Here is a 12861-nt window from a genome sequence, read left to right on the forward strand (position 1 = left end):
CACTGTGTTAGTTTCAATGTTAGTCAAGGGTATGGCTTCAGGGTACCTCGTGGCATGGTCCACAATGGTGAGAATGAACCTGTTCCCCCTCTTTGTGGCCTTGGGCAAAGGTCCCACAATATCCACCCCTATGCATTTGAACGGAGTGTCAATCACAGGCAAAGGGCACAACTTTGCTTTGGTCCTGTCGCGGCTATTCCCCTGCCTTTGACACACATCACATTGTTTACAGAACTCCCTGATCTGCTTCCCTATGTCAGGCCAGTAAAAATTCTGTGTGATTCTCTGCTGTGTTTTGTTCACCCCTAAGTGTGCAGCAAACATGTCAGAGTGCCCCCTTTGTAAGATCATGGGGCGATACTTTTCAGGTACCACCAGCTGACTTCTGATCCCATCTCCCCCTTTTGAGATATTCCTCAGGGTCTCTCTATATAAAATCCCCTTTTTCTCCAGAAATCTCACTGGGGTTTCAGGTGTTAGCTGGGCGTCAGTCACCTGTTCAAAACACTTCTGGAGAGTGGCGTCTGCCTTTTGCTCTTGTCCAAATCTGCTGTCTGTGGTTAAGGTTTCCACCACAGCTTCTGAACTCCCCTCTGCTTCCGTCTCTGGCTCATCATTACCCCCTTGAACTGTCCCCGTGGTGGCTTGTGAACGTGTAATCACTAGCACCCTTTTCACATGTTCAGCCAGGTCATTTCCCACGAGCACGGCTGCTGGCAGAGTCGATGAAATTGCTAGCCGCCAAACTCCCCTCCAGCCTTGAAAGTTCACAGGTACCTCCGCGACTGGCAGTGAGATTACCTGCCCCTCAATCCCTGCCACCTTCATGCTCTCATTTGGGATTAGATATTCCCTAGGAATAATATCTGGATGGCACAGGGTCACCTGAGAACAAGTGTCCCGCAGCCCCCGATACTGACGGTCAAGTATTCCTACGTCCACCCCTGCTGTCTCAAACAACTGAGAATCTGTTCTCACCAGCAGGCAGCGCCTGACCTCTACAAGAGGACCATTTTCCTCAGCCTGATCAGCAGATGTAGCTGTTCCAGATTGAGTAGCCATGGCAACAGGCTCCCTCAGTGACAATGAGCCTTGCTCTTTCTGGACACAGAACACAGCTTTTGGCTTGGTTCCACTCGAATCCTGAGGCACCATTCCTTTTAGCTGCTTTAATTTCTCACACTCTGAGATTAGATGGCCCTTTCCCTGACAGAAATAACATTTTCTGGTGTATTTTGAGTCTTTCTCATCTTGTTTTGGTTTTCCCTCCAAAATCTGAGGTCTTAGTTTCATGTCTGAGGGCTTCCCTTCACCATGGGCCCCTCCCCCTTGCTGGCTTTTCCCTGGTCCCTGAGAGTACTTGCTGAAGGTTTCTTTAGGTTTTCCTACAGATTTCTCCTCACCTAAGGGCTTTCTTATCTGGTAAATAAAATCTGCGATCTCGGCTGCTTCTGCCACAGATTTTGGTTTCCTTTCCCTCACCTGGAATTTCAGTTCCCCATGCAGGACTGAATAGAACTGTTCCAGCGCTATCAAGTCTTTGAGCTGCTGAAAGGTCTCTGTCCCCTCCTGAGATAGCCATTTCTCTAGCAGCCTCACCAATTGAGCCCCCACTTGGGTAAAAGTCTGCTCTGGTTTCTTTGTGAGGGACCTGAATCTTTGCCTCAGCTGTTCCGCATTTATCCCATGTCTTGCAAACACCAGTTTTTTAAACTCTGCAAAATCTCTCATCAGTTCCTGTGGCATCTCTGAATAAACCTCAGCCAGGCTACCACTGATTAAAGATCGCATGATGGTCATCTTCTCAGTTTCCCTCACTGAGAAGTCCACAAACGCTCTTTCCACTAAGGAAAAGAACACCTCAGGACAATCTCCCTTGTGGTACACAGGGAATTTCTTCAGGTCAGCCTTAGACAATTGGCCTCCCTCAGAATCCCTATTGTTATTATTGTTCTGGTTCATCAGTTCCAATTTTCTTAATTCAAACGCCATTCTCTCTCTCTCCAATCTTTCCTCCCTCTCCATTCTCTCTCTCTCTAATTCAAACTGTCTCTGTTTCTCTCTTTCCCTTTCCTCCATTTCAAATTGCCTTTCTCTTTCCTCCCTTCTTTCTCTCTCTAATCTTTCCTCCACTTCAAATTGCCTCATCCTCAGTTCATGCTGTTGGGCTATGAGCAATTTTCTGAGTTCTGGGTTCTGTTCTCCCGTGCTGTCACCTTGCACTGAGCCAAATTCATCCTCAGAACCTTGGTCAACCTGGGGGTCTTTCACTTCACCCATTTCTGCCATTTGGCTTCGAGTCAAGGGCATAATCCCCCCCCCCCAGAACAGGCTGCTTTCAAAAGTCAAGCCTCAAAATAAAGCGACCACTTTTTTTTTCTTTTGCCTCAGAACCAGCTTTCCCTATAGATTGCTGCTGTCCTTCAGCACTACTTGCAACTGTAGCGAGTTAGAGTCTACCCCCCTCTGCTGGGCCTCTCAGCAGGCAGGCTAGATCACTGCTACTACACAGTTTTGCCTCAGCTTTTTTCCCGCCAAAACAGGCTGCCTCAGAGCTCCCTAATCTAGTCCCCAATCTGAGGTTACACGTTCTTCTACTAGTGCACCCCCCCGTGAGGTACACCTAGAAGATTACCTACGTGCTCTCAGATTGTCCCTGACTAGACCCCCCTTGCTCTGGGCACACTTGCCAAGGCTTTGCTGTACCACTGGACAACTGGACCAGTCGTATCCCACACGCTGGACACCAATCAATGTGACAAACCCAGACCTACTGGGATATGCCACACGTTAACTAAGCTGCCACCAACCATTCCCTATAAGAAGTCACACAGACCAGGGATGGATTTTCAACAAATAAAAGAATAAGGTTTATTTAAAACAACACACAGGGAAAATAAAATGATCAGGTGAATAAGATATAGTAACGTGGCTTAGTCTCATTCATACATGCATACAGTTTGGTTCACACAGAACCCTTAACTTGAAGCACAGACCCTGAACCTATCAGTTCTGGCTAACCATACAGACACCTGAACCTATCAGGTTGGTACTGACACACAGTAGTACCCTGTCTGACACACAGACTCCCACACCAGCTTCTTCTTCCCAGCTGCTGCTTCGTCTTCACATCCCAGCGTCTCAACACAGGCTTCACCTATATATACAGTACAGCCCCTCCTCCTGATGTCCCGCCTTCCACTCCCCATAGGATGGAACTTTCCCTCCAAACCCATGACAGACAGGTAACATCAGTGCTGTATGTAACAGGCGCCATTCTACAAACTTTAAATTTGACAGAAGAAGCCTATCGCAAAAAGTTCCGAGAGCTCAAATTCAAAATGGGGATGCATCTGCGCCCAATAAGCCAGCGTATGAAAGCTAATGTAATCAGATGGTTAAAACCAGAAGAAAAGACGAAGGACGAAATAGTAGAAATTTTTGTTATGGAACATTTAATATCCACTTTATCTGTGAACATGCGCAGTTGGGTACAAAGAAACAGACCGAAGCGGTTAGAGGAAGCCATCAGCCTAATTGAGAATTATTGCGCGGCAGAGCGAAAGAACACACCGGAACTACTTTTGAGAAGACACGCCCGCAAGACAAGATGGCGACTGGGAACAGCCACGCACCACGCGGTCCGTCTTCTTTTTCAGTTATCGGCAGGGGAAGGCCTCAGAATTTCGAACCAATGCGCCCAAAACCAACGCGCCCTATCACGTATGACCAACGGCTGTTCGAACCGGGCACCGGGTTGAAGGAAGGAAAGGACGGCAAACCTGTGTGTTTTGATTGTGGCCGTGTCGGCCACGTGAAGAGGCAATGCCCCGGACTGGACTGTTCATGGGTAGGGCAGAACAACGAACGAATTAAGATACTGGGATCAGAACAAGAGGGTTGGGAAGTGATGGCTACAGTAAACTGACATGAAAAAAGGGCTTTGATTGATACGGGATGTAGCAAGACATTGGTTCGGCAGTTGGAGGGAGTGGTAATACCGGATGATTTAACTGTAAGATGTATACATGGAGATTCTAAGAAATACGCCACTACTTGGGTAGATGTACAAATTGGTAAAGATTGTAGGAGAATGAAAGTGGGGATTGTGCCAGGGCTTTCGAGAGAAATGTTATTGGGACGCGATTGGGAGGGGGCAAGTGAATTGCTTAAGAACAAAGAAGGGCTAGCCGGGGATTGCGACATTAGTGAAATTGAAACTGACTTTTTAAAGGGAGCCTCACGGGATCAAATGAGGCTATGGCAGCAAGACGACCCAACATTACAAAAAATATTATATGAAGCTCAACCTACGGGATCTATTATATCTGGAAATACGGGATTTGAAATAGATGAAGGCTTATTATATCGAGTAAACCAAGAAGGGGAGAAACTGTTAGTGGTGCCCATGAAATGGAGAAAAGATATATTAAGAATAGCCCATGATATACCCACTGCTGGTCATTTAGCTATGGATAAAATGATTGCTCGCATAACTCAAAGATTCTGGTGGCCAGCGTGTAATAGTGATATACAACAATTTGGTAAAACATGTAAAGAATGTCAAATGACTCAAACAAAACCTAGGCCAGGTGCTCCGTTGATACCAATGCCTCTAATAGACCGCCCCTTCGACAGGATAGGAGTGGACATTGTAGGACCTTTAACGAAATCAGCGGGCGGACACACTCATATCTTGGTCTTAATTGATTATGCAACAAGGTATCCGGAGGCAATACCACTACGATCCACAAGTGCTAAAATAATTGCAAGAGAGTTGATGCAGGTTTTCACTAGGTTAGGGTTTCCCAAAGAAATATTAACAGATCAGGGCAGCAATTTTATGAGTTTAACGTTGAAAGAAATGTGGAAACTCTTAGATGTAGAACCGATACATGCCTCAGTTTACCATCCGCAAACAAACGGATTAGTGGAACGGTTTAACAAAACGTTGAAAGGTATGTTACGTAAATTGGTGATGGAGAAACCCCGAAAGTGGCACTTGCTGGTGGCACCGCTTATGTTCGCAATCAGAGAAGTACCACAAGCCTCTACGGGATTTTCGCCGTTCGAAATGATGTACGGTTGGAACCCTCGAGGAATTTTAGATCTAATTAAGGAAAAATGGGAAAGCGGAGCAGATAATTCTCAGATGACGGTACAGCATGTATTAGAAATGAGAGACCATTTAAAGAAAGTAGCAGAAATGGCTAAAGGTCATTTAGAACAGGCTCAAGCCGGGCAAAAGAAAAGATATGACGCAAAAATATCACCAAGGTCATTCGTAGCAGGCCAGAAGGTCCTATTATTGCTGCCTGCTGACAATGCTAAATTGTTTGCACGGTGGCAAGGACCTTATGAAGTCATCAGACAGATAGGTAAAGTAGATTATGAGATAAAAACACCGGACAAGAAAAAGAAGACCGGTATTTACCATGTTAATCTATTGAAGGAATGGCATGAAAGAGAAGCTTTGTGGGGTGAAAGTATAGAAGAAGATTTAGGGCCAGAATCATCCCTATATCAAGGGGAACAAGTGGAGATTCCTTTGGGAGAAAATTTAGACGTATCACAGAAAACGCAAATAAAAGAGATAGAGAAGGAATTCCAAGATGTTTTCTCCACCAAACCGGGCCATACCCAAATGGCAGAACATTGTATTAATACCAAAGAAGGAATGGTGGTACGTAGTGGAAGTCGAAATTGGCCTTTCCACTTAAAAGATGTTATCAACAAAGAAGTAGAAGAAATGTTAAAATTAGGAATAATCGAACCCTCGAATAGTCCGTGGAGAAGTTATCCAGTAGTAGTCCCGAAACCTGATGGGAAAGTGAGATTATGTATTGATTTTAGGAAACTCAATGAGGTATCAAAATTTGATGCATATCCAATCCCACGCATTGAAGATTTATTGGAAAAGCTAGGGGGCGCTAAATACCTCAGTTCGTTAGATCTTACGAAAGGTTACTGGCAAATTCCCGTGAAGGCTGAAGATAAAGAAAAGACAGCCTTTGTCACCCCAAAAGGGTTATACCAATTTATGAAAATGCCATTTGGGTTACATGGGGCAGGAGCCACATTTCAACGCTTAATGGATAGAGTTCTAGAGCCTGTTAGCACCTTTGCGGGAGCTTATATTGATGATATACTTATTTTTAGTAAGAGCTGGGAAGAACACATAACCCATATTAGACGAGTACTAGAAGAACTCAAGAAGGCAGGATTAACTGTTAATCCCTCTAAGTGTAAGGTTGCCCAAGAGAAGGTAAAGTTTCTAGGTCATGTTGTAAGTAAAGGGGAGATACGCCCATCAGAAGAAAAAATTGACAAGCTATCTGATTGGCATGTTCCCAAAACAAAGAAAGAAGTACAACAATTTTTAGGTTTGGCCGGGTATTACCGACAATTCGTACCTAACTTTTCTGGTATTGCAGCCCCACTAACTGACCTTACTAAAAAGAAAGTGAATAAATATATTAAATGGGGTAAAGTAGAACAAGAGGCTTTCGATAAGTTAAAGATTATTTTGAATGAGTTACCTAAGAGATACGCTCCAGATTTCTCTCTTCCTTTCATTGTACAAACAGATGCGTCAGATAGAGGTATCGGGGCAGTGTTGGCACAAGAAAAGTCAGGGATAGAGTACCCAATTATATATCTTAGCAAAAAATTAAGTCCTCGCGAACAAAAATATGCAACTATTGAAAAAGAGGCATTAGCAGCAAAATGGGCCATTTTGACATTAAAATATTATTTGTTGGGAGCACCTTTTACATTAGTAACTGATCATGCACCCCTTCAATGGCTGAATAGAATGAAAGATGCTAATCCGCGACTGACACGATGGTACTTGAGTTTACAGCCATATGCATTTCAGGTGAAATATAAAAAGGGGACCAACCATGCTAATGCTGATTATTTTTCGCGACAGGGAGAAGGAAATATGCGCGGTGATGAAGAGCGGACGGCCCACTCCTCCGGGGGGGGCGTGTGAAGGTGTAGAAAGAGAGAGTGTGCCGTCCGCAGAGAAGAAGGAGGAAAAAGATGATGGAAAGAAAGAACAGCTGAATAGCAGCGAAAGTAATAAAGAAGAGAGGAAAGGGTTAACAGATAAAGAAGGGGAGGTAAAGGTGGAAGTGTGTTTGGCTGAAGGGGAGTGGGAGGAGTCAGAAGTGACAGCTGGAAGAGGGGAGAAGGAGAAAGGGGGAGTAGTGTGGTTTAGTGCTGTGGTGGAGGAATATGAGAGAAAGAGGAGAGATGAAAAAAGACAAGCATTTGAGAAAGTTCGCACCCAAGGTTTAATTAGAGACTTCCCAAACCTGCGAGTGGGCAGACTCTTGCCTGATCCCTCACCTCACCAAAATCCACCAGTGCGTGTACCAACCCAAGAGTGGAAAGTAACCGTGGCTCCGTGGGAAGAAGAAGTGCAACAAGAGCGCGGTTGGAAGAGAGGGGAGTTCGTGGAGGGTCCGGATGAGAGGGGGTGGATTCGGCACAAATGCTGTGGGACAATCTGTGCCAAGAGGAGTCCCCCACCCCCTCAATGGGGTTACAAGAAACCCTTTGGGGACCATCGCCGTTAACCCCCTGGGACTAAGTTCAATGTTTGGAGCATGTTGATGAGGCTTTGTTGCCAAGTTGTAAACCGTTGGAACCGTTAAAGGAAGTGCTGGAGAGTGGAGGTGGAAATAAAAGTTCTGTTGTTAAAGTTATAAGGACTCAACCTTTATTATTTCCTGCTGACATGGAGGAGCCGCCTGAGGGGGAAGGCGAACCTTTTGACACATACATATCAAACTCTTCCTCTCTTTAAAAAATAAAGAACAGAAAGGCAGATTGATAACCTTATTAAGAGCCACTGGCATAGAGTACAAAATGCACCCCAGTTAGCAAGGCAATACACTAATGATAAAAGTCACAGTTATACAGTCCTTTGCAGCTGTTCTTGTGTGCCATCAAGTCACCTCAAACCTATGATGATCTTTTGAATGAGTGAGCTCCATAATGTCCTGACCTCAACAGCCCTGCTGAGTTCCCACAGATTCAAGGCTGTGGCTTATTTTACGAAGTCAATCCATCTCATGTATGATCTTCCTCTTTTCTTACTGCCTTCAACTTTTCTCAGCATTATTGTCTTTTTCAACAAATCTTGCATCCTCATTGGAGTGCCTAAAATATAATACCTTCAGTTTTATCATTTTTGCCTTCAGAAATAGTTCAGACTTGATTTGCTCTAGGAACCCCTTGTTCGTGTTTATGGCAGTCCAAAGCTCTCCCATAGCACCATATTTTAAATGAATCATTTTTTCCTGTCTGTTTTTCTTTACTGTCCAGCTTTCACATCCATACCTGATAATAAAAAAAATGCAATAGTGTGGGTGATCTTGATTTTGATTTCTAGTGACAAATCCTTACACTTTATAATTTTTTCTAATTCCTTCGCTGCTGCCCTTCCTAGTCTCAGCCTTCTGATTTCTTTGCAGCAGTCTCAATTTGGATTAATGATTGAGTCAAGGTATATAAAGTGTTGAGCAATTTAATTTTTTTCATTGTCAAAATTAAAGTACAGTGGTGCCTCGACTTACAAACTTAATTGGTTCCGAAACTCCAGTCATAATTAGAAATGGTCGTAAGTAGAAACACCTTTTCCCATTGAAATGCACTGAAATGCAATTAATCTGTTTCAGTTGAAGAAAAAAAATCACACACACACACAAAAAAATCACTGCAAGACCCATCGGAAAAGCAAAGGGGAGAAAAGCAAGCAAAGCATGCAAGACCCATCAGAAATGCAAAAAAAAAGCAAAGCCAAAAAAGCAAGTGAAGCGTGCAAGACCCATCGGAAATGCAGAAAAGCAAAGCAGAAAGCAAGCAAAGCGTGCAAGACCCATTTGAAATGCAAAAAAGCAAAGCAAAAAGCAAGCAAAGCGTTGAAGACCTATCGGAAATGCAAAAAAAGGAAAGCAAAAAGCAAGCAGCCCCCCGAGACGCATCAAAAATGGGGGGGCAAAAATCAAGCAAACTCCCCAAGATCCATTGGAAATGAGTGAAAGAAAATCCAAAAAGCAAACAACCCCCCAAGACCCATCGGAAATGGGGGGAAACCCAAAAAGCAGGGAACCCCCCCCAAGACCTATTGGAAGTGGGAAGGAAAATGCAAAAAGCAAATAAACCCCCCAAGACCCATCAGAAATGGGGAAAAATACCAAAAAACCCCAAACCCCCCCAAGACCCATCACAGCACAGAAATATAACCCCCCTGGCCCAAAACGACATAGCAAAACCCACCCAGAACAGTTTTTAAAAATCAGAAAGCCACACCTTACCTTACCAGGCAGTCTGAAGCCTCCTCCAATCGCACTCACTCTAACCATTGGGGTGAAAGAGCTACAAAGAAGCAGCCTCTTCGCCTACCAACGGTTAGCAATTTGAATTTCTCGCCTTTTTTCTCTGCCTTTTTCTGTTCGTAACTGGAAGCTCCGGCCACAAGTCGAAGCAAAATGTTGTGACCAGAGCTGGTCATAACTCGAAATGGTCATAAGTCGGGACGTTCACAAGTTGAGGCACCACTGTGGTATGGTTCTTTCATTGTCATTATTGTGGTCTTAATGTTCAACTGCAGGCTTGGTTTGGCATTTTCTTCTTTGACTAAAAGTACTTGGACTCTGTGGTATCTCCTTTCTTGGACACTAGAATACATATACTGTATTCAATGTTGCCAGTCTGTGGACCATTAATTTTGTTTTCCATATTTGTTGGCATATTCTTGTTAAGCTTTTGATAGATTGGGTCTCTGTGATATGAAACAGTTGTATCAGTATCCCATTTTCCCTGGGGTGATTTATCTCTTCCGTTTGCTTTCAAAGCAGCTTTCACTTCACTTTCTGGAATTGCAAGTTCATTATAGGATTCCTCTTCAAAGCAATCGATCATTCTTCTATCTTAGTATATTATTTCTACTTCCCTTTATTTTCTCTTGAGCAGATAGTGTACTTCCTTGTCAGTCTGTCAGCATTCCTAGTTTAGGCTTTAATTTCCCATTGATTTCTTCAGTCTTCTGGAAGAGATTTCTTATTTTTCGCTTTTTATTGTTCTCCTTTATTTCTTTCGTTATCATAGTAATTCTCTTTGTCTCTACATGATAATCACTGAAAAACGCCATTCATGGTTTCAATCTTATTTTTGTCACCTTTTAATTTCTGTTCTTGCCTCTCAACAATTTTACGTAAGTCTTTTTCCAGCATCCATCTAGGTTTTTCTTTTCTTTTTACTACAGGAATTATATTTTTGTATTCTTCCCTAATTATATCTCTTGTTTTAATTCACAGTTCTTCTGGTTCATGGACAATTGAGTTTAGTAGTGCAAATCTGTTCTTTATGTGGACTTTAAATTCATCAGAAATGTTGTTTAAATTATATTTTGGTGCTACAGTTCTTTTAGTGTTCTTTTTCAGCTTTACTCTAATGTTTGATATTAACAGTTTGTGGTCAGTACCACATTTAGCTCTTGGTCTTGTTTTGGCAGAGGGAATAGAATTTTTCCATCTCCTGCTTCCAACTACACCGTCTATTTGATCTCTGTATTGCCTATCTGATGATGTCCACATGCACAATCATCTGTTTGGTTGCTTGAAGCATGTACAGTGGTGCCTCGCTTTATGATCGCTCCGTTTAACGACGAAACCGCATTACGATAAACATTTTGTGATCGCTTTACGATGTTTCCTATGGGGGAATTTTGCTTTGCGATGATCAGTTCCCTGCTTCAGGAACCGATTCTTCGCAAAGTGATGATTTTCTAATAGCTGATCGGCAGTTTCAAAATGGCCACCGGGTAAACAAAATGGCCCCCTGCTGTTTTCTGGGAAGGATTCCTCGCTGCACAGGCAGCAAAAATGGCCACCCTATGGAGGATCTTCGCTGGACGGTGAGTTTCCAGCCCATCAGAACGCATTAAACGCATTTTAATGCGTTTCTATGGGCTTTTAAATTTCACTTTACAACATTTTCATTCTACAGCAATTTCGCTGGAACGAATTAACGTCGTAATGTGAGGCACCACTGTATTTGCTATAAATTGATTGTTGGCTTCACAGAACTCATTCTCCTACTTTGTTTCTGACCCATAGACCAAATTTTCCAATGATATCTTGTTATACTTTGTTTCCTACTTTTGTGTTCCAATCACTTATGATTACAAGCATGTCTTGTTTTGATGTGTGATCCATTTCCTCCAAATGCTTGTATAAAAACTTTCCATTTCATCTCCTTCAGCATCTGTAATACTAGCATAGACTTGAATGATGGTTATGTTGATGCCTGTGTTATATCTTGCCTCAGTATTATAGCCACTCCATTTCTTCTGATTTTGTCAATTACATGAGAGTAACATTATTTCTGGTAACATCTGTACATTACAACAGTAACTTAATTATGCTGTGGTTATTTATTTATTTATTTATTTGACATGCCTCCCACACTATCCAAAGGTCTCTGGGCAGCTTACATGGAATTTATAATTGCAGTAATTAGTTACCTCCGCTTTTTAAGCTCATTGGAACTCAAGAGTGTCATTATGCCACTTGACTCCAGTTTTTCTGAAGTCTTCAATGGCCCTTGAGAGTAGCAAAAGCTTTATGAACTTTCATTCAGACAAATATTAGCTTTGGCCTGTGAGTATGGTTTAAAGGGAGGCCGGAGGTAATTGTTTAACTATATTAACCTTTGCTTCAACATGAGGTGTGTGTAGTGGAAATCTTTTGATGTGCTGTTTGTTTCAACACGAATGTGATGATCTCAGGTGATTAGTGCCACACCCACATTATAGCAACATAAATGTAATTTGAACTTTTGCATATTCTGTTATGAAAACCAACATCCACAGATGGATAGTGTCTTAAATATGACCAAGCTAGGTGCTTTTTAAAAAAAATGAGTGAAAAGAAGCCCAGACATTTGGCTATGCACTTGGTATTTTTTATATTTCTCTTTCTTTACCATATCTGTATCCTGTATAGTTATTATTTTTGGGGGGGAACTTCAATCTGTGAAGCTGCATTTCTAACAAAATGTTTGAGTAGGTGACAGAGTTCTCAACAATTTTCTTAAAGAGTTGTTGTAAACCACCATCCATCTCAGTTCCTGCTTAGGATTTCCATTACTCATACGACTTGGAACCTCTGTGGTAAAAGCTCTCTATACCTTGCATTGAAAAAGAAGGCTGGGAGTGGGGATCCATTCAATTTCATACTTCAAACAGCAAGGACTATTTGGTCTACACAGCGAGAGAGGTTGCGCCACAGCTTTGATCATGGATTGCCGATACCAAGGATTAAAGTTAGGTTCCTTTTGATGCTATTTCTTCTTCTTTATCTCAAACTGAAGTAACATCAGCCACCAGAAGTTGTTATATTATAAAGATAGCAGCAAAAACAGAAGTCCATGCTCTTTCCAGCCTACATTGTATTTCACATTTAAAAAAAAAATAGTTAATTTTAAAAACCATTTTTAAAAAATTCTACCAGTGCTTACTGGTTCAGATTAAAAACATACCTCATTTATTCTGACCAGGAGCATCCATTTCACAGCTCTTGGTCTAAATGCCAACCATAATAATTAGATTTCTGGCAAGACTCATCTGTAGTTTCTCTAGCAACCTATGGAAAGGAAGAGAGAGAGAGAAAGGGGTCTCTGAAATGGAAAAGAGAGAAGGGGAGAAATTGAACTTTTCATTGTTTATTTCAGCTGTGTCCAACCAATTAAATAAATTCTATTTAACACATTTAAAATTCAATTTAATACATGTCTATTTAAAAACCACACAACCCTGAAGCACACATCTGTAGGGTCCATAGGGACCCT

General features: G+C 42.3%; 1 protein-coding gene across 1 annotated transcript in view; it reads right to left on the bottom strand.

Annotated features, from left to right (window-relative positions):
- Positions 1-12619, bottom strand: part of SRD5A1 (steroid 5 alpha-reductase 1) — a 47844-nt gene extending 35225 nt beyond the window's left edge. Inside the window, exon 1 of the mRNA XM_078392568.1 lies at positions 12553-12619. Coding sequence (XP_078248694.1) covers positions 12553-12557 — 5 coding nt within the window. The 5' untranslated portion in view covers positions 12558-12619. The remainder of the gene's footprint in view (positions 1-12552) is intronic.
- Between the last annotated feature and the right edge of the window lie 242 nt (positions 12620-12861).

This window comes from Pogona vitticeps, chromosome 4, assembly GCF_051106095.1.
Source record: "Pogona vitticeps strain Pit_001003342236 chromosome 4, PviZW2.1, whole genome shotgun sequence".
In the NCBI taxonomy this organism is placed as follows: domain Eukaryota; kingdom Metazoa; phylum Chordata; class Lepidosauria; order Squamata; family Agamidae; genus Pogona; species Pogona vitticeps.